This window comes from Stegastes partitus, unplaced genomic scaffold, assembly GCF_000690725.1.
Source record: "Stegastes partitus isolate 25-593 unplaced genomic scaffold, Stegastes_partitus-1.0.2 Scaffold393, whole genome shotgun sequence".
In the NCBI taxonomy this organism is placed as follows: Eukaryota; Metazoa; Chordata; class Actinopteri; family Pomacentridae; genus Stegastes; species Stegastes partitus.
The window spans coordinates 41317-59225 of record NW_007578124.1 but is presented as its reverse complement, the minus strand read 5'-3'; the positions used below and the strand labels follow the sequence as shown (position 1 = coordinate 59225).

Genomic DNA, 17909 nt, shown 5'->3' with positions numbered 1-17909 from the left:
CTTGGTTGTCTGTCTCTAAGTGTAGCCCTGTGATAGACTGGTTACCTGTCCAGGTGAACCTGCCTTCACCCTGAGTCAGCTGGGATAGACTCCGCCCCCCATGACCCTGGTGAGGATTAAGGTGTAGAGATGATGGATGGATGTTCAAACTATCATTTACTTGCACTGGGGTTTGTGTAAACACGATGGACAGATCTTTAGAGATGCTTGTCGGCAGCTTATCCGTTTCCCTCTGATCCCAGTCTTGGTGCTAAGCGAGGCTAACCGGTAGCTTCACGTTTACAGGCACGAGAGCGGCATCAATATTCCGTCAAACTGCTCCTTTCAGACGTTTCCCTCCAACGAGGTCAAGTGGGCCGACTGACGATATGACACTGGAGCAAAATAACTAAAATGACAAGCTATTGTTGAGCTCCTAAACCAGAAATGTTTTCCTGTGAGACCCTCAGTGGAATTAAAATAGAGCTTTACTTAGCCCATTTAGAACGGCTGGAAATCAGGCTAATGAATATGTAAGGAGGCCTGCCTTTGTCTTGTCCTCTAAAATATGAATATAAGTGAGAGTAGCAGCCTGCAGACGGGGTGTACATGGATCTGATATTCTCTCATGTGCAGGGATTAATTTATGGAGTCTAATCTCTGCTGTTTGATGGATTCGTCCAACGACTGCTCTTTGCTCCAGTTGTCATTGACTTCATTTTTAATATCAGTATATCAGCCTGTGTCTGTCTCCCTCAGATATGTTATTATCTCTCTGCCCATCTATCCTTCATTTTTCTTCCCCGTCACTCATTTGACTTTAAACACTGCTCTTCCTCTCCCGACCATCCCCTCTCTGCACGCCATCTCTTAAACCAATTCCCGTCCTTCCACATCAAACCGTCAGTCTTCTGCAGAAGTCAGAGAACGCAGCGTTCTGTTTATATCTCACTGTGTGATATTGTTCAACGGAAAGACGCCTGACAAGGTTTTTTCCAGCTTCCATTCATGCCAATGACGACGCCCTTTTTGATTTGATTTGAGAGAGACAGAAGGAGACGCAGGGAGAGGAGAGAGATCTTCACTAGTCAGCTCTGACAAGGATCTGCAGACTCGCTGGTCCATGTCGGACTGAAGTGTCAACTCCACTCCAACGTCCAAGCATATCATTAAGAAGACATCTTTTGTTGGAGTCAGTCACTGCCGTCTTGTGAGCAGTCAGTGTGCACGGCTGGGTGTTCGCACATGTCAGCGTTTTCTCTGCTCGCAGGCGAAAAGAGGCGTTCTGAGACGAGCGTGGTGTAAACACGCTGTTAGACACGAGACGCTGGCTGTGGCCTCGCCTCACGCCGCCGCCGCCTGCAGGAAGCGCCGCTGCTGCTGCTGCTACCAGGCCGACAGGAGGCTTTGTTTTATGAATCGGTCTGAAGGCAGAGGTTGCATCACACCCTGAACTGCAGCTGCACAGCTGTGGCTGTCTGACACACTGTGTGAATTATCGTTCCATCTTTAATGCTTAAATCAGAGCAGATTCTGATGTAACTGCTGAATCACAGCCAGTGGGGAAGGATACAGCAGCGCAGTTCAGTCCAACCTAGGCGGGTGTTACAGACGAGTCCCAGTGTGGTGCTGCAGCGCCACCTGTTGGTCAGCACGGTGAAGGGAACCTGGTGGGGGTTCGTGTTTAACAATCAAACAGGAGGCTTTCTTCTGTCTGCTGTCACGGAGCTTTAATCAGCACCAGCGTCTTTATGTCCCACAGGTTTAATGTGGATGTTTTCTATGCTGTGGATGGACGTTCAGCACTTTACAGCAGCTTTTCTTCTTCTTTTCTCTCAGAACTTCTGATATGTGTCCCCACTGTTCTTATTTTCCTGACATTAGTTACCATCTCTGTTTCCTGTTTTGTCTCTTTTGGCTGTTGAGATGTTTTGTGCTGCTGCAGTGCCTCGAACTCTGGAAACTCCGTTTGTGCATTGCATTTGAATTGTGTACCTGCACAACACAGCAGGTGTGCTCCATCACAGCAGCTCACAACCTTGTAGGATGCATTTTAGGAAAGAACATAAAGTCATATTTGTGCATCTTTTTATTCAGGACAGTAAAGCAAAGAAACAGAAAATCAGTCTTTGATCAAACTGGTCAAAATGTAGTTGTTGAAGGTTCCAGGATTCCCTTTTCTTTCTTTCTTTCTTTCTTTCTTTCTTTCTTTCTTTCTTTCTTTCTTTCTTTTTTTCTTTCTTTCTTTCTTTCTTTCTTTCTTTCTTTCTTTCTTTCTTTCTTTCTTTTTTAATATTTGCCCCGGTGAAGGCTGAGTGGCAGAAAACTGAATGATTTTGTCATAAATAGTTGTACAGGACCTTTAAGCTTTATGTTGTGCGACTGCTGATCCTCTTCAGAGCAAATAAAAAAAGACCCCCAACGTGATTTATGTTTCCTCGTCCACAGTGCATCCCTGTAATTATCTGCCTTTCCTGAAGCGTAATATTCAACACACACATAAACACACACACACCCACTCAAGCAGAAGCAAAGAGTTTAATGTAAAAATCAAGATTTTCTTCTCCCTGCTGGCACTGACTTGAATTCTTTCTCCTCCCCACCAGGTTCAACAAAATCCAGAACACAAAGAACACGATGAAGAAGGACGGCATCAGCTCTCTGACCTACAGGCTGGTGCAGGTCAAGAAGTATCCTCTGTACACGAACATCTCGGTGGAGATCGGCAAGCCGCCGCCTCGGCCCATTAAAGGCTAGAGAGGGAAGGACGTGGGCTGGTAGAGAGAGAGAGAGGGAAAGATGTGAAGAAGAGAACTTCAAGGAAGGAAGGACAGTGTGACCCAAACATCTGGATGGATGGAAGAGGACAAACTAGACTCCAACACATGGCGGCGTCTCTTCCTGCCTCTTTCCCCCTCTCCTTTGTTTTTCTTTAAACTGCAGCGTGGTATTTCTCTCTTTTAGGACTCAGGCTCTTTCCAACTTCTTCAAGCAGCCAGCTGCAGGTATCACACCTACGTTTACTGAACCCGTCAGCCACCTCAGAGGGAAGAACTCGTGGACCAAAGTTGGAACGTCTGACCGACGGTTGGCATCAAACCTGGAGTCATTCCACGAACGATCGTTGGTGAACTGGAGGCCGTCCAGCGGCGCATCGACAGGAAGCGTTCGGTGATTCAGATATGAGACAATAACATTGTGGAAGTTTTAACAGCCTGTCTTTGGAAGTGTTGCGTCCAGAGGGATTTGTTGTCACGTCTTCAGACTTTAGGGCCGTTCACGAGGATGCGAGGTGACAGAAAGATGACGAGGCAGCTGCTTGTTGGTAACAAACCTCACAAAGGCCATCAGATAATGAACTTCCTGACCAGTGAGGATTTCCACTGGAAGCAACGTAACACAAGGACATGCAGTGAGGAACGGTTTCAGATGGTGTGCATATCAGAGACATCCTCTTATCTCGACATAACGGACGATTTATCAGTTTCGTCAGGGAGTCACCTGTCTGGATCTAATTACTCAATCGAACCCTCTCCTTTCAATTAATGAATGTGTATTGTGCCTGCATTTACAGCAGAAGACTCAGAACGGTTCATCGGCCGCCGCGAACACCTGAGAACTCTCTTCTTGTTCTCTTTTTTTATGAACTAAAGCTTTGGAAACAGGAAGTGACTGGTCGGAGGTTTTGGATCTACTGGAGACGTGAGACGTTTTCTCCTGCACGCCGTGGGAGAGCGTTTGAAATCAAGTGGAGGAACTGAAGGCAGCGGTCTGATGTATGCTGGCAGCTCAGTTATGATTTTAACCCCTCGTGGCCCAAACGGAGAACATGTTTCTGGAAACGTTGCTTTTTTTTTCACTCTGTCTCTACAGTAATGGTTTTAGGTACTTTCATAATCCTAAAAAATTTGCTGAACACATTTGGGGCGTAAACATCAGAAGTGAGCTGTCAGGATATGTTTCACAGGAGGACACAGCTTTGAATCGGACACGGTGGAACATAATCAACTCTCAAGGTCTTTTTTTCAGCCTACGATGTAACCTGGAGGTTTTTTAACGTGTCACAAGTCATTAAAACTCTATTGATACTATTAATATGCCATTTTCTCTCTCTCTCTCTCTCTCTCTCTCTGCTATCTTTTTCTTTCTATCTTTCGAGAAAAAGACGATCATATCCGGAAAGAGGAAATGATGAGGTGATGGTCCTCTGCCGGTGGAAATTGTGAATTTGGAGGCGGTGATGAGAAGTTCTGGTTTGAGCGGTTTGACTGACGTCTCGGCTGCTGCTTCAGATTTTATCACCGTCAGCCGCCATGCCTGCATTGTAATCTACTTTATCACATTTCATAAGTGATGGGCTTAATGAACCCTTTTTTTTTTTTTACAGCAAAGGACTAATTCTGAAAAACTTTTTTTTTTCCTCTATAAGTTTGTGTCTGTGAAAAAGGAGCAAACTCTCATGCTTTTGTCCATCAACATGTCGAAGCCTTTGACTGTTTCGTGCGTCGCTCTGCTTCCTCTCTTTTGTTTTTCCTCGTCTCTGCTGTTGATGCTGTTACTGTCGACGCCTAAACGCCAAATTGATGCCTTCTGAAGTTGTCTGTGCGAAGGGGAAGGTTATCTGTTACTCAAGAGGTCATTGTTGTGGGGAAGCGATGATGAAAATGTGTGCTTTAAGATGGAAATGATCATGTGTCTGTGTGTGCTTGACTGTTTGCATCACATCTGTTTGTTCTGTGTGATTCAGAATTCAGTTTGTGGGGTGGAAGCTGTGCATTGTTGGCCTTTTCTTTGGTCAGCCTTAAGGCGGACATGTCCCCATCTGTTTGGCTCTGCGTTATCGTCGCCTCGAGGCTGTTGGAAGGTGCGATCGCTCCACTCCTCGGCTCCCCGTTCCTGCATTATCTCCCCTTTCATTGCCTTTTTCTTTCTCACGCTGCCAGTCCGGGCTGCGCTTGTCGATGGCGCGCCGTCGTGCTCGGCGGTGGACCCTCTTCAAGCACAGCTGTGCCTCACAAGAGCGCTCCGTCTTTCAATAGATATCGACTGCGCCGCTCTTTGTGTCCCTGAATCTCCTCCACTTACTGTGTCTTTATGTTTCTGTCTATTCTCCCTCCGCTCGCCACACATCGCCGTTCGTGAATCCTCCTCCTTTATCAGCCTCTCTCCACTTCATCACTCCGTCATTTTCCTTGTCACTCTCCCTCCTCTCTGTATTTTGATCTTTTTTCCCCTCCTCCCCCCCGCTGGGTTTCGGTGTCTTCAGTCGGCAGGCGACACACGGAGAGGTCAATACAAGCCGTTCTCTAAAGTGTTTACAGCTCACCCTGTGCAATACCACAGCTTCATTCCCATCGTCCACATATCCTGCCTTTAAGTCACTGCTTGGGGATGTTTTTGGGTTTTTTTTGCAGTCTGTAATGCAGTTTCTGGTTTTATTTCTTCTACTACATGCTTTGAGATCCTTCTAGCAACAGACAGCATCACTGCAGCTCTGTTGTTTTTGTTCATGGCAGTATTAAAGGGGCACTCCAGCAGCTGAATGTTTTACTTTCATGAGGTGACAGACAGAGCAGTCGCGCCGGGACATCTTGACTTTTCGTCCCTAATACTGGACAAGCTTTAAACACGAGATCCTAGAACAGATGAGTCCACAGTGATACACGTTGGGCCTTCGTTTGAGTCATGATTAAACCAACGCGTGATTTGTCGTCGAAGAAAGTAACTTTCCAGGTGGAGTTTGGCAAAGAAGGTCCAATCAGTGGGCTTCAGGTTCTGTTTAGGTGCTCCAGAGGTGACAGATTGTCCTGTTGAGAAAATTGATTTCACCCTCTGCAGCTGCAATGATTTCACTTCGGTATCAATTGTGAGCGAATTCAGCCACAATCAAACCATTTTTTAGCGGCTGATTGGCAGCTCCGACCGGCTCCGTCTCCGTGGCAGCAGGGGCTCGTGGGTATTTAGAGCTATACAGAACTATTGGAGCCGGCGGACGTGAGCAGCGCTGCTCGTGATGAGTAAACCGAGCTGTAAGTTGGTGGAGTGTCTCTTTAAAAACGTAGCTTCATCAAGGAGAGCAGTTATTGGAGCGAGTGGAGGACGTAAAGCCCCAGTGTGTATAAACAGTAACATGGGTTAAAGATGTAAAAATCAGCTACAGAAACTTTAGCAGAAGTAGTGTTTGACATGTTTCCTTTACATGAGAAGAACCACGGGGAGTGCTCGATGTTTCTTACTGGACTTTTGAGCTCTGGCGCCGCCCCAGCTGTCGAGCACACCTCCGCCGGTCCAGCTGTTTGTTTCAAATACACTTTTTGCTCGTCTGCTGCTGACGGCAGACAGGACTTTAACGGCCTGTGGGTGTTTTTAAAACTTTACTGTACCTCTAGCTAAGTTTTTTTGTTTTGTTTATTTGTTTTTGTACATTGAATGTTGAAAATGTTATATCTTATATAGAATGCATTACGTCATATCAAACCTACTTTTTCTATACAATCAATAAATCTGATGTTAAAGATTGTATGACGGTGTGTTCAATGGGTGAATGGTGTACCTGCAGTCTGAGCTCATCCAGAGCTTCTTGATGCAACGTTGGCAGCCGATGGCAACCCTGCCTCCCGTTGCCATGACAACCCACATCAACCTGTTGTCGCTGTGCGGTCCCACTAATCCAGCCTTTCTCTTTTCTCTTCCATCCTGTACTAGAAAGATGATGCCACAATAGCAGCGCTGTCTTTCTTCCTCTTTTAAATTTGCTTTTTTTTTTTTACTGGTTCTGACCAGTCAGCAGAAAAGCTCTGCAGAGAGGAAAGGAGGGGCGTCTCCTCAGACAGAAGCAGGTAAAACGATGGAAGTCAGGGCAAAAACAGAAACCAAGAGACGTTTAAAGGGTATAAAACGACGTTTTAATTGGGACCGTGTTTTGGTAGAGCTGACTGACGTACAGCAGCATCTCACATGTGATCTGAATGTGTGGTTTACATCATTTCCCTTTTGTTTCAGCCACTGGATTAAAACTACACTTGCAGGAAAAGGCAGACATGTTGGGAACTAAACTTTCTTAAGTCTGTGCATTAAACACTGCTGGTTAAAGTGGCTTTGCATGAAGACTGGAAACAGCCTGAATCTGTCCAAAAACTCCCACTTAAATGCTCGTTATATTAGGGTTAAACTGCACTCGTGCCTGGAGCCAGTTATCAAGCAGCCGACAGCAGCTCAGAGGAGCTGATGTTTACCAGCAGGTGGATTTTGTTGCTGTTGAACAGAAACAGGTCGGCTGCCTCCACGTTTCCAGTCTTTGAGCTGAACTGACTGGTAAACACGTAATTTTATTTTAAAACAGGTTCATAACTGCAGAAGTCTAAGTTTCATTGCAAACCTTACATAGAAAAGGGAGAATTCCAGCTGTGACTTGTTCTCTTATATGGGAATGCCATAAGTATAAGTGGAGATTACTTTTGGTTTTAAATCCAAGGTTCCTCCTGATCAAAGCGGTAGAAACTATTGAAAGAAGCCTTGCTGCGTATAAAACTACATAAAATGACAATATACTTCATGCTACATCTACAGCAACAGACAACTGTTCACTTCAACAGAGGAGCTCGTTGCTCTACAGGCTGCAGATTCTCTCCTGTGAAAATTTAATGAAGCAGCAGCTTACACTGCCGTCCTGCTCTACGGTGCACGAGCACGACTAAATGAAATTACTGTCAAACATCGGCCGTGTCTGCACCTACAGCAGTCACACGTCAGGCCGTCCTCTCGTACATTACATTTCAATTAGCGCGGAAACTGAAGGAGCAGATTTATAGAAGTTTTACAAAGTAGTTTATTGCCCTCCTCATCCATCCTCTAGTCTTAATTGCATCACAGCTGTGCACACATTTTGGCACTGCATCAACCGGTGACAAGTCAATTATAATTTCTTATCATCCAATAATCTCAACGGCTTTGTTATGCTGCGTAGAACACCTCCTGGGTAACTAATGTCTAGAAAAGCTCACTACTCTCTCTCTTGCTAAAAACATATTGATTTAGTCGACCTTTCTGAAGAAACCGCGGACGAGCAGAACAAATAAAAAGTCAACTATCTGGAGCAGAGTCGCTTTTTAAGGGTCAAGTTTGTTTTTTCATGTTCCTGTTGGATTCATACAGTCTGTGGAAGTAGAGACATCAGGAACAAGGGGTGATGTGTTTCAGGTCACAGTAAATCTAACATCTTCTACTGCAGACCGTATTCTTGAATGGAAATAGTTTTCTTCACCCAATTTTGGTTTTTCAAGGACTAAAAATCATCATCTCTAGTCAGACATGAAGTCTGATCTGCTCCTATTGATCCACTTTCAGGCATTAACGTGTTGGATGAATGATCCTCGCTAACAGCTGGTTGTGTTCTTAAAAGATTTCTTTGGTTGCTTTTCCCTAAAAAGTTGCTTTTTTTTTTGCAGTTGCAGACGATCTTTACGCATCATTTTCACCACAGGAAGGACTGAAACAGAACGAGTGCAGCACATGGGCTGTCAAACTGTTAGAACAGCAGCTGGTTCTGTGCTGACGGAGGGAATCAGTTTTGGGTGGACGGTTGTTCAGGTTTACAGTTCTTGAGGCGGGAACAGGTGGCGAGGCGGTTTCCCTCCCAGTAGCCGGCGTCCTGGCCGTCGTGGCAGCGGCACTTGGTGCAGGAGTCGACCCAGACGGGCTCTCCGGCGGGAATCACTTGGCCGCGCGAGGCGTCGGCGTAGCAGTTAGGACCTGGAGGGAGGAAAGCAAGCAGAGGTAATTACAGCTACAAACAGGCAGTCAAGCGGCCAGTATTGTGCAAACACACTCATCCCTGCATGCAGATGATAAACTGCATTCGAATCCAAACATCATCAACAAAACAAGACCATTGTGAACGCTAAATTAGTATGTTTGAAAACGATGCTTACACTAAAAAGAAGATAAATGTCACGTTGCATCTCTGAGACGCCCTCTGTGTGGGCTCAGCTCTGTTTGAAACTGGATTTCAACATACCCTCCTTGCATTCAGGGCAGCATTTCCCAGGCTGGTAGACGGGGTTGACACACGGTGGAGGAGCACAGTCTGCGACTAGACAGCGGGCGATGCCATCACTGTCACAGGTGCACTGCTCACATTCTGATGGCTGCAAAACACACCATCTGTCACACTCAGCTTGGATCAGTTCAGAACGTTGATGGTAGCAGTTAGAATATTAAGGGGAGCAGGTAGATAAATGCTGTAAACTGTAACAGAACCATAATCCTGACCAGCCTCATGCATCTCAAAAGGGGGCGCCATTTACCTCCAGTTCATGATATTCACCACAGACCAACAGAACATCCTGTGGTTCAGGGCTTTGAATTTAAACGCACTCTAAAATCAGACTAATGCTTATTTGGATGTAGCACACACACATCACAGGCCTTGTGTCCTGGAGTTCAACTTTAAAAATACACTCGTGTGCATTTACCAGACACCTCCTAAACGGACAGGAAGTGCATGACCCTAAATACTCCAATAAGGCCTTTCCAATAAGACTTTTATAGGAATTCCACAGTGTCATTTAGAATAATTCGGCATCTATGAACTACACTGAGTGGAAACTCCAAAGCCAAACTCTGGATAATTTGCAGAGGAACAAAGCTGCACATGCATCACAGCAGCAGCTCAACACTGGTCTGTGTGAACTTCAGGTCTCTTGGTCTCTTATGTACTTCTTATAATACTCTTATTGGAGAGTTTAGGGTCATGCATTTCCGTTTAGGAGGTTCGTCTGTGCCACTGTCTTCAGGCTCACCTGGAAGTTCTGCCCCAGCTCATACACCACCCCTCGGTACTCACAGCCGATCTTCTCGCACCGGGGGCAGCAGTCGGTGGGGTAGTGGCTGACATGGATGCACGCAGCCGGAAGAGAGGTGCACTCGGTGCGGGCACACGCGGAGCCCTCGGCGGTGCACTCACACTGTGTGCAGTGATCCGAGTCCAGAAAGTACCATTCACCGACGTAGTATATGCTGCCGTTGGCCTCGCAGGTGCTCTCCTGCTGCCCGGCCACCGAGAAACCCAAACCTGCCTGTGCGCAAAGCACAAGTGCCAAAAGTGCCGTGCGCACTGTGCGCGCACTGAAACCTTTTGTCATGATGTACCTGGTGAATCAGCTCGTCCAGAAGAGAAAGTTAGCACGCAGCGTCAGTGAAATGAAACCTCCACCGTAGTCCTGCCGGGGTTTGGTGCGCAGATCACCCAAGTTTACAAAAAAAAAGTTTCTTACATTGTTCCTGAACGCAGACGTCCTCCGTGTTCCCTCTGAGCTGCTCCACAGCGGTCTGCACAGAGCCCGGAAGGGAGTGGAGGCTGGGGGCAAAAAGAGGGAAAGTTGTGTTCCCTGCTTTCCTCAGAGTTCAGCAGCAGCTGAGTCCGTCCCTCCCCTCGTCCCACACGTTGGTCCAGACTGGTCCAGGACGCAGGTGTCCACAGCTCCGCGTCGGAAAACTAATCATTTATTTTCACTAAAGAGAAAAAACATTGAATGGTCAGCTTACGTCCTTACATTGTTGTATTTCATAGCTCTGCGTTTTAATAAAACGTCAAGCTAGGATGGGATGTATAAACTACGGTTTCTAGAAAGTCTCACGGTTGACAGTTCCTCTCAATCTCGCGATATCTCCCCATAGCAACCGCACTGTTTCTCCTAGATACCAGACCATCGGTAAATACCGGCACCAGGGGCCAATTAAGGTTAGTTTCTCGGTGGCGACACGCATGTTTGTAATCCTCTGTGGTCTTTTGCACAAACACTCTATCGTTTTATCCGCGTTAGAAATGCGCTCTGTGAACGTTTGGCGGTGGTCACACGTTTTACCGGTAGTCGGCTAACCAGCTAGCTTAGCGTTAGCAGCGCAACAGCTAACGTTAGCACTAGTTTAGCTGCTAATTTATACTTTTTAGAATTGTGTTCTTCAAATAAAGACTTGAGAAGATTTCTTTCTGCTTTCTCAGCAGTAAATACTGAATATATATGTAATTTTATAGACCAGCGGCTGATCGATTAGTCACATCAACTGATTACTCGACGATGGACGTAGTTTAGCCGTAAACCTGAAAACACTTCAAGTTCTGGTCAGAAGCAGGTGAACAAGAAACATCCAGAACACAGGTGGTGTTGGCTGTAGTTCGCTGCAACACACAGAAGTCTGGCATTAAAGTCAAGCTAACAGATACGAATGTTATTTAACTCAAAGTATACCAAACTGAAGCACAGACCAGACCACTGCCACAACCGTTAGGAACTTAATCAATTAGTCTCCAGAAAATTAAGCAATTATTTTGATATTTGAGTAGTTTGGAAAAAAAATATTCAAATGTTGGAATCTGATGCTCACCAGATGTTAAAATAATTGAATGTCTTTGTGTTTTGAACTCTGAATCAGTCCAAAAGTAATTAGTTGGTAAATCAACAATGATATATAATAATCAGGTTTGATGGATTAATCTGAGGTGTTGTCTCGGTTCTCTAATAGAATGGTTTTGTTGTCCTAATCAGCACTGTTAGGCCAGTTTAACGGATGACTGCAGCTGCCATATAGATGCAGGGAGGTCAGATGGACAGATGGATGGATGAAAATCCTGAAGAGATCACCCTGCTCGCTCTAAGTTATACTTGAAGTCATGAACTAAGTTAGATTTCAGCGCTGGTGGACTGTCAGCCTCCTCTGACTAAAATGTATGTTAATGGGTTTTTCCTCCTTCACTCCCAGATTATCAGTCATATGCATTCACCTGATGGAGACCAGTTGTGGGGCCCCAGAAAGTCTCTGTGGGGCCTGATCGCTGAACGTGTGTCTGAGTCCGAGCTGCCCAAGATCCACAGGGCACTGGGCCACTCGCTGGTGGACATGTACGTCGAGGTGCACGCTGAGGTGAGAGAGAGTTTTATGGCTCCAGTGTTTGATCTCTTCTACAGTATCTGGCTTGTAGGTTGGAACATTCCTCTTCAGATTCAGCAGATAAAGCTGCTTCATCATTCATGTGCTTTGTTTTCTTCACACTGACGGTTTTATTCCTTCAAGGAATTCAGACATTGGGTCTGTTTCTATTGGGATTCCACAAGAATACCACCGCAAGTATTTCCTTTTGGTCAGGGCGAATCAAAAAAAATGCTCAGTTAAGCATTCCTGGCTGAACAATTTGAGAACGCTGTTTTAAGGCTGTGTAAGTAGGTTACTTTGGCTGCATGCATTCATTAATTAGGGTTCCCAGACTCCATGATAAAAGTGAAATGTGGGTTAACTGGCACCGTGCTGCGATGAAGTCCAAATGTGAGCCAGACAGACATCAATATTTACCCAAGACCAGCTAAACTCTCGGCCCCAAAGCCCCTCGCATGGAAGCGCTCGGCTCCAGCAGGACGACCTCGTACAAGACAGAGCTGCAGGGTCAATGAGCAGAACCTGAGCAAAGTGGAAATGCACACAAGTCATTAGAAAGGCCAAAAGTCAAGACTGAGGAGAAAATGTTAATTTGAAGAGGAAAAGATGAAGAGAAAACTCTGACTGAAACATTAAAAAAAAAACAGGATGACTCCACGAGAATGTGAGAAATCATGAATATCTGAGCGGAATAAAGAAATTTATTTATATATTATTTAAACTTTAGTTTCGTCCTGAAGACATTTAACTGAAGATATTCAATTCATATTAACAAGAACAATAAATACAAATAACTTTAGTGATTATAACTATTATCAGAATACTTGCAAACCAATGTGTTGCCTTCTCGCTCATTCATTCAATCACTATGTAGGAGCCCCAGATGTTTCTGAGTATTGATCACTGGGTTGGTGGTTTGTTTATGTGGTTGTCATGGTGATGTGGGTGTAGTTGGTGACAGGTTGAGCTGTCAGAAGGGCTGACAGTCAGTCATGCGGTGGTCTTGCCAGAGAGAGGAGGGCTGGGTAGCCGTCGTTTTCGTTGACCGCCACGCTTGAGTGACTAACGCTAAGTATAGTGTCTTTATTTTTTCTGATTAGTTTACCGTCGCCTACATCCTGCCCAGTGCTGTGTAACGCCTGCAAATCACAGATCACTTTTATAAAAGGAGAGAAACACATCTGATCTTTGTGCGTTGTTTAGGAAGCGACAGCACATCACACATTTATACAGAACCCATCCTCGGCCTCTCCAGCGACTGTGGAAGTAGCTACAGACTAAATGAAACTGAAAACACCACAGTGCATTAAACATTCTTTAGTGGTTCAGCTTAAAGCTAAATGTGAATACACGAAGCCCGGTCTGCTGAGGGAACATTCCTCTACAGCTGACTTATGTAAGAGAGCTGGTCTTAGTTCACAGGAACACAAAGAACTCACCTCAACACCACTCTGTGATGGATGTACAGAGTCTCACACCGTCCTTACTCACCACCACATCTCCCCCTCTGTAACTTTCTTCTTTGCTTTACTGCTCTCCAGTCTTCTTCTCTCCTCTCCTGTTCTGTTTGCTCGGGCTGAGATCTGTCCATCTGTGGATCGGCTCTCGTCTTCCTGCAGCGCCTGTGACTGTTTGCAGAAAGACACCTGGGCATAGTTTGTCTCGAGCCATGCAGGGGCTGACCACGTAGTAGTTGTGTGGCAGCTTGCATGTGAAAGCCACACGTGACATACAAGTCCTAATTTTCGGGTGAATACACGCCATGCTCCCCTTTTCTCACACGGACCGTCAAGGACTCGAACATGCTCGGTTCACGGTTAAATAAATGCCTTTTTACACGACAACTGGCTTCAGAGCACGAGTTAGAGAAACATCAAAACAAAAATGCAGATGGTTGGTGCAGAATATTGGAGCTCACACACACACACACACACACACACTGTACGCAGACAGAAAGAGGCCCAGCGGGCTTAGCGAGTCAGGGGGTCGGTATAACAGGGTTAAGGAGGCTAATCCTCAACTGTTGATAAGACTGTTAGCAACACATATTCTTTGACTCCGCTGTGTGTGTGTGTGCGTGTTGGCATGCGTGTGTTCGGTGCCCGTACATGTGTGCATGTGTGTGTGTGTGTGCGTGACTTTCAGTATTGCTGCGACGTTTCTTCAGCGAACGCGGCGGCTGATTGTAAAGCCTCCAGACGGAAAGAAAGACTTAGGCTGAGAGCTTTGAGAAATTTCCTGGAAAAAAAAAACAAAGCACAGAGCGCCTTATTCAGCGCTCACACCAGCACAGGCAGGTTTTTCCTCAGTTATTACATTTACTGTAGGATGGATCGCTTCCTTTTCTCATTTTGTTCTCTCCTTGTCTGCCTATCTCCACATATTTCTCTTTCCTGTCTTTGTCTGTTTCTCTTGCAGCCATGTAATGAATTCCATCCCTCAGCGAGCCACTGTGAAAGTAATAGTAGATCTGCAGACAGCTCCTCCATTCCTCAATACTGCCATTCCTCCCTCCATCAAGGTCCTCATTGTCTACGGCGGCGAGATCAGAGGAAATATTAGACTCTCTTTTCAAGTCTACAAGGCTAATCTCCCCGTGCCTCCTCCTAAACTCTCACTCTTTCTCTCTGAGCTGAATGAAAATGAGCCCTTTCAGTTAAATGTATTCTAAACCCACATTTAAATATTTCAACCTAATAGCTCAAGGTTTTTAAACTGACATGTTTCAGCAGTGCTGCCTTAAAATAGCTCCTGGATGAGATCAGCAGCCTCTTAGCAGGAGAGGAGGAAACAAGTCCAGGGGCAACTCGTTAGTCTGTACGCCACGAATCCTGTAACATAAACACCTCGACGGCCCAAAACACACGGAGGAAGCCAGCGTGAGTGGAAACGGCTTCTGTGGGCGTGTGCGACGTGAACGCTGGCGTGCCACATGTAAAAGTCCAGGAGTACTGTGTTTAGTATCCTCCAGCGTGTTCCTTTGAAGTGAAGTGTTTGACTGCAACATGACAGGCGTGATTGGCAGGCAGCAGGTGTGGAGGTGTTAATGGGATCCAGACTTCGCCGAGACGCTCACACTCCCAGAGACTGAGAGGCTGCCTGCTCTCTCTGCACACAGGGCTGCTTGTTCCGACGGCCGACCTGAGACGTATAGCTCCAATTCTGCAGCCGGTGTAGCGTGAAAGCATGTTAACATGGTGGGGCGTGCTCAGACGTTTCATGTCCCCTCGTACTGAAGACTCGCTCCACAAAGACAGTTGTTCGCAGCAGTTTGCATTAAGCGAGGTCTCGACAGCCCTGAAGATATTTTCACTAACAGAACGTGAGGAGAACACGGAGAGAAGGTGCTGCGTGGTCCCTGAAGTCACTGAAACGCTGAAACAGTTAAACTGCAGCATCGACTTCTGAACATATAAATGAAATATAATTTTTTCATGAATAATTTCCAGATTTCTATTTTTATTTAAAACAGAAAATATACAGTAAATATACAGTATACCTTTCATCCATCCATCCATTATCTACATACCGCTTTATCCTCACCAGGGTCATGGGGGGCTGGAGTCTATCCCAGCTGACTCAGGGTGAAGGCAGGTTCACCTGGACAGGTAACCAGTCTATCACAGGGCTACACTTAGAGACAGACAACCAAGCACACTCACATTCACACCTACGGACAATTTACAATCACCAATTAACCTCAGCATGTTTCTGGACTGTGGGAGGAAGCCGGAGAACCCGGAGAGAACCCACGCTGCACGGGGAGAACATGGAGACTCCACGCAGAAAGATCCCGGGTGTCCTCACCGGGACATGAACCGGCGACCTTCTAGCTGTGAGGCGACGGTGCTAACCACTGAGACACCTTGCGTTCCATACTTGAATGAAGTAATTACAGATTTCCTCGACAGTAACTAGGCAGCAGGAATCCCATAAGTATAGACCATTTGGGTCAATAGTGTGATTACACATGACGTTTAGTGTGTTTTAGTGCGAATCGACATCGGTGCAAGCAGACAACTGAAGATGGATTCCTACACCTGCAAGACAGAACATCACCGTTTCAACTTGCTGCACTCTGCTCTAGAAGAACCGTTTACTCATGGTTTGCTTGTAGACATCGATGCAGTTATGTATTATTTCGTAGTATTTCTGAACAACATCTCCTGCGTGTGTAAAGCCCATCTCTGAAGGTTATGTCTGACCTCTGGTTGTCCTTTCTGCAGGCGGAGATGTGGCACAAGATATGGCAGAAGAGCCAGCAAGGTGGAAACGACGGCGGAGGAGCAGGGACCACGTTCACACGACTGCAGGGCTTCCCTCTGACCGACCCTCCCGCTGTGAAAGAGCTGCTGAGAGCCGAGGTCAAGATGTTACTGCAGACTCTCAGAGAACAAGCCGGCAGGTGGGGGAAGTAGGTGTACCATCTCATTCACACAGGTCTGCTCTACCGAATGTTATCAAGAAGTCAGGGAAAGGTTATGGTTCTCTATCCACTGATGTTGGTTTGAAACAGAAGTGAGATGGCCACGGTGATGCTGCACACCAACGTTGTTATCGCAATGTCATCCAATGAGAACATGTCAATTAAATTAACTATTATCCCCACACGAGGGCAAAATAGAAGGTAGAAAAAGACAAGACAGACTGATGTGTGACATTTTTAGACCAAGCTCTCCTAAAAATTCAGTCGTTGGAGTCGTTCAATAGAAGTAATCTCTCTTTGTCCTCATTTTGCTTAAATATTTAAGAGCTTTCTTTCCTTATCAATGGGCTGAGCTGAGTAATTTTCTTCTCACCAGCCAAGAGACGAGCTCGTCACTTAGGACTCTCTACGTCATTTCATTTCCCCCCGAACAAAAGGCGCCATAAACGCTATACTGTGTTCCCGCGTCGGTTTAAATGGCATGTGAAAGCAGAGGAACAAAGGTTTCTGAAAACTGGTCTGGGAATTGTTCAACAATAAGACAATTATAGGAGGGAGACGTGCATTCTTCGCTAAATGTCTCGGGTTGAACTCACTGCTAGCTATGTTGGATTAAAGATGTGGTTTGACTCATCTTAGAATTGTCTTTGTGCAATTGTGTACAATAGCCCTAAAGAAATGGAGAGAGACTGATTTACATCCAGTTGTTTGTGAGGGAGACAACAGTGGAGCTGCCGTGGGAGCAGCGGCGCCATATATCTCTTTTATTTGTCATCTGGGAGTTCTAATCTGGTCGTAAAACTGCCTAATTTCAGCATGTTTTCTAATATTTCTACAGCGAATCTACCCACTCAGGTCATAGATGAGCTTGTGGCATTTGGCAATTTAATCACGCGTATTTAAATCGTCTGGAGAATATCGTTAAAAAAAAGGATGTTTGTTAGCAGCAGCTGCCCGACGCCTTCAGTCCCAACGTGGCGTCATCCTAAGTGTGTGTGAGAGTGTGTTTAAAGCAGGAGCTGTCCCAGCAACGGGCTCGCTGCCGTCAGGAATGCTGCCCCGTGACACCGCTCCGGTTCTGTTGAGGCCTTTTTTGGAATAAGCACAACATGAGCGAGATTGTTCTGCTTTGTGACTCACCATTTATTGCCTGTCAATTTGTCTTTTTATTGTGGTTTTCTTTCCCATTTCTGTTGTGCTGTTAAGCTGCAGGCTGCAGGCGACCTTTTATTGCATGTGGGGTGTATGTGTGTCATCACCGGTTCTTTGTTCTGTTAACTCGTGCTTTGTTGTTGTTGTTTATCCAGGAAACCGATCACCCTGTTTGCAGTAAAAGTTAAGATCTTGGTGTCAAAATTTAGAATATGAGACTCCAGCTACAGATAGAGTCAGAGTAATACGCTTTTCAGTGTATTTATTTTATCAATATTTGCCCTTTTTTTAAAAAAAAAGCAGATAATTGAAAAAATGAGAATGTCAGACCTGATCATCAGTCAGATGGATCATCGGTCGAGCTCTGGTTCAGAGTCACAGATTTGCATGATGTTGGCTTGTTTTTATGCAGCATGTTTTT

The 17909-nt window shown here is 45.7% G+C and overlaps 3 protein-coding genes across 3 annotated transcripts in view; 2 read left to right on the top strand and 1 right to left on the bottom strand.

Annotated features, from left to right (window-relative positions):
* The window catches only part of b4galt2 (UDP-Gal:betaGlcNAc beta 1,4- galactosyltransferase, polypeptide 2), a 166030-nt gene extending 163294 nt beyond the window's left edge, over window positions 1–2736 (top strand). Inside the window, exon 7 of the mRNA XM_008285258.1 lies at window positions 2586–2736. Coding sequence (XP_008283480.1) covers window positions 2586–2736 — 151 coding nt within the window. The remainder of the gene's footprint in view (window positions 1–2585) is intronic.
* A 4125-nt stretch (window positions 2737–6861) lies between these two features.
* Window positions 6862–10372, bottom strand: LOC103359748 (von Willebrand factor C domain-containing protein 2-like). The gene is made up of 3 exons (XM_008285257.1): window positions 9780–10372; window positions 8996–9125; window positions 6862–8730 (listed from the first exon to the last, which is right to left on the bottom strand). Exons 1-3 carry the CDS (start codon window positions 10119–10121, stop codon window positions 8543–8545), a joined length of 660 nt encoding a protein of 219 aa, XP_008283479.1. The 5' UTR covers window positions 10122–10372; the 3' UTR covers window positions 6862–8542.
* Window positions 10373–11751: 1379 nt separating this feature from the next.
* Window positions 11752–17909, top strand: part of ccdc24 (coiled-coil domain containing 24) — a 24233-nt gene continuing 18075 nt past the window's right edge. The window contains exons 1-2 of the mRNA XM_008285280.1: window positions 11752–11901; window positions 16137–16324. Coding sequence (XP_008283502.1) covers window positions 11752–11901; window positions 16137–16324 — 338 coding nt within the window. The remainder of the gene's footprint in view (window positions 11902–16136; window positions 16325–17909) is intronic.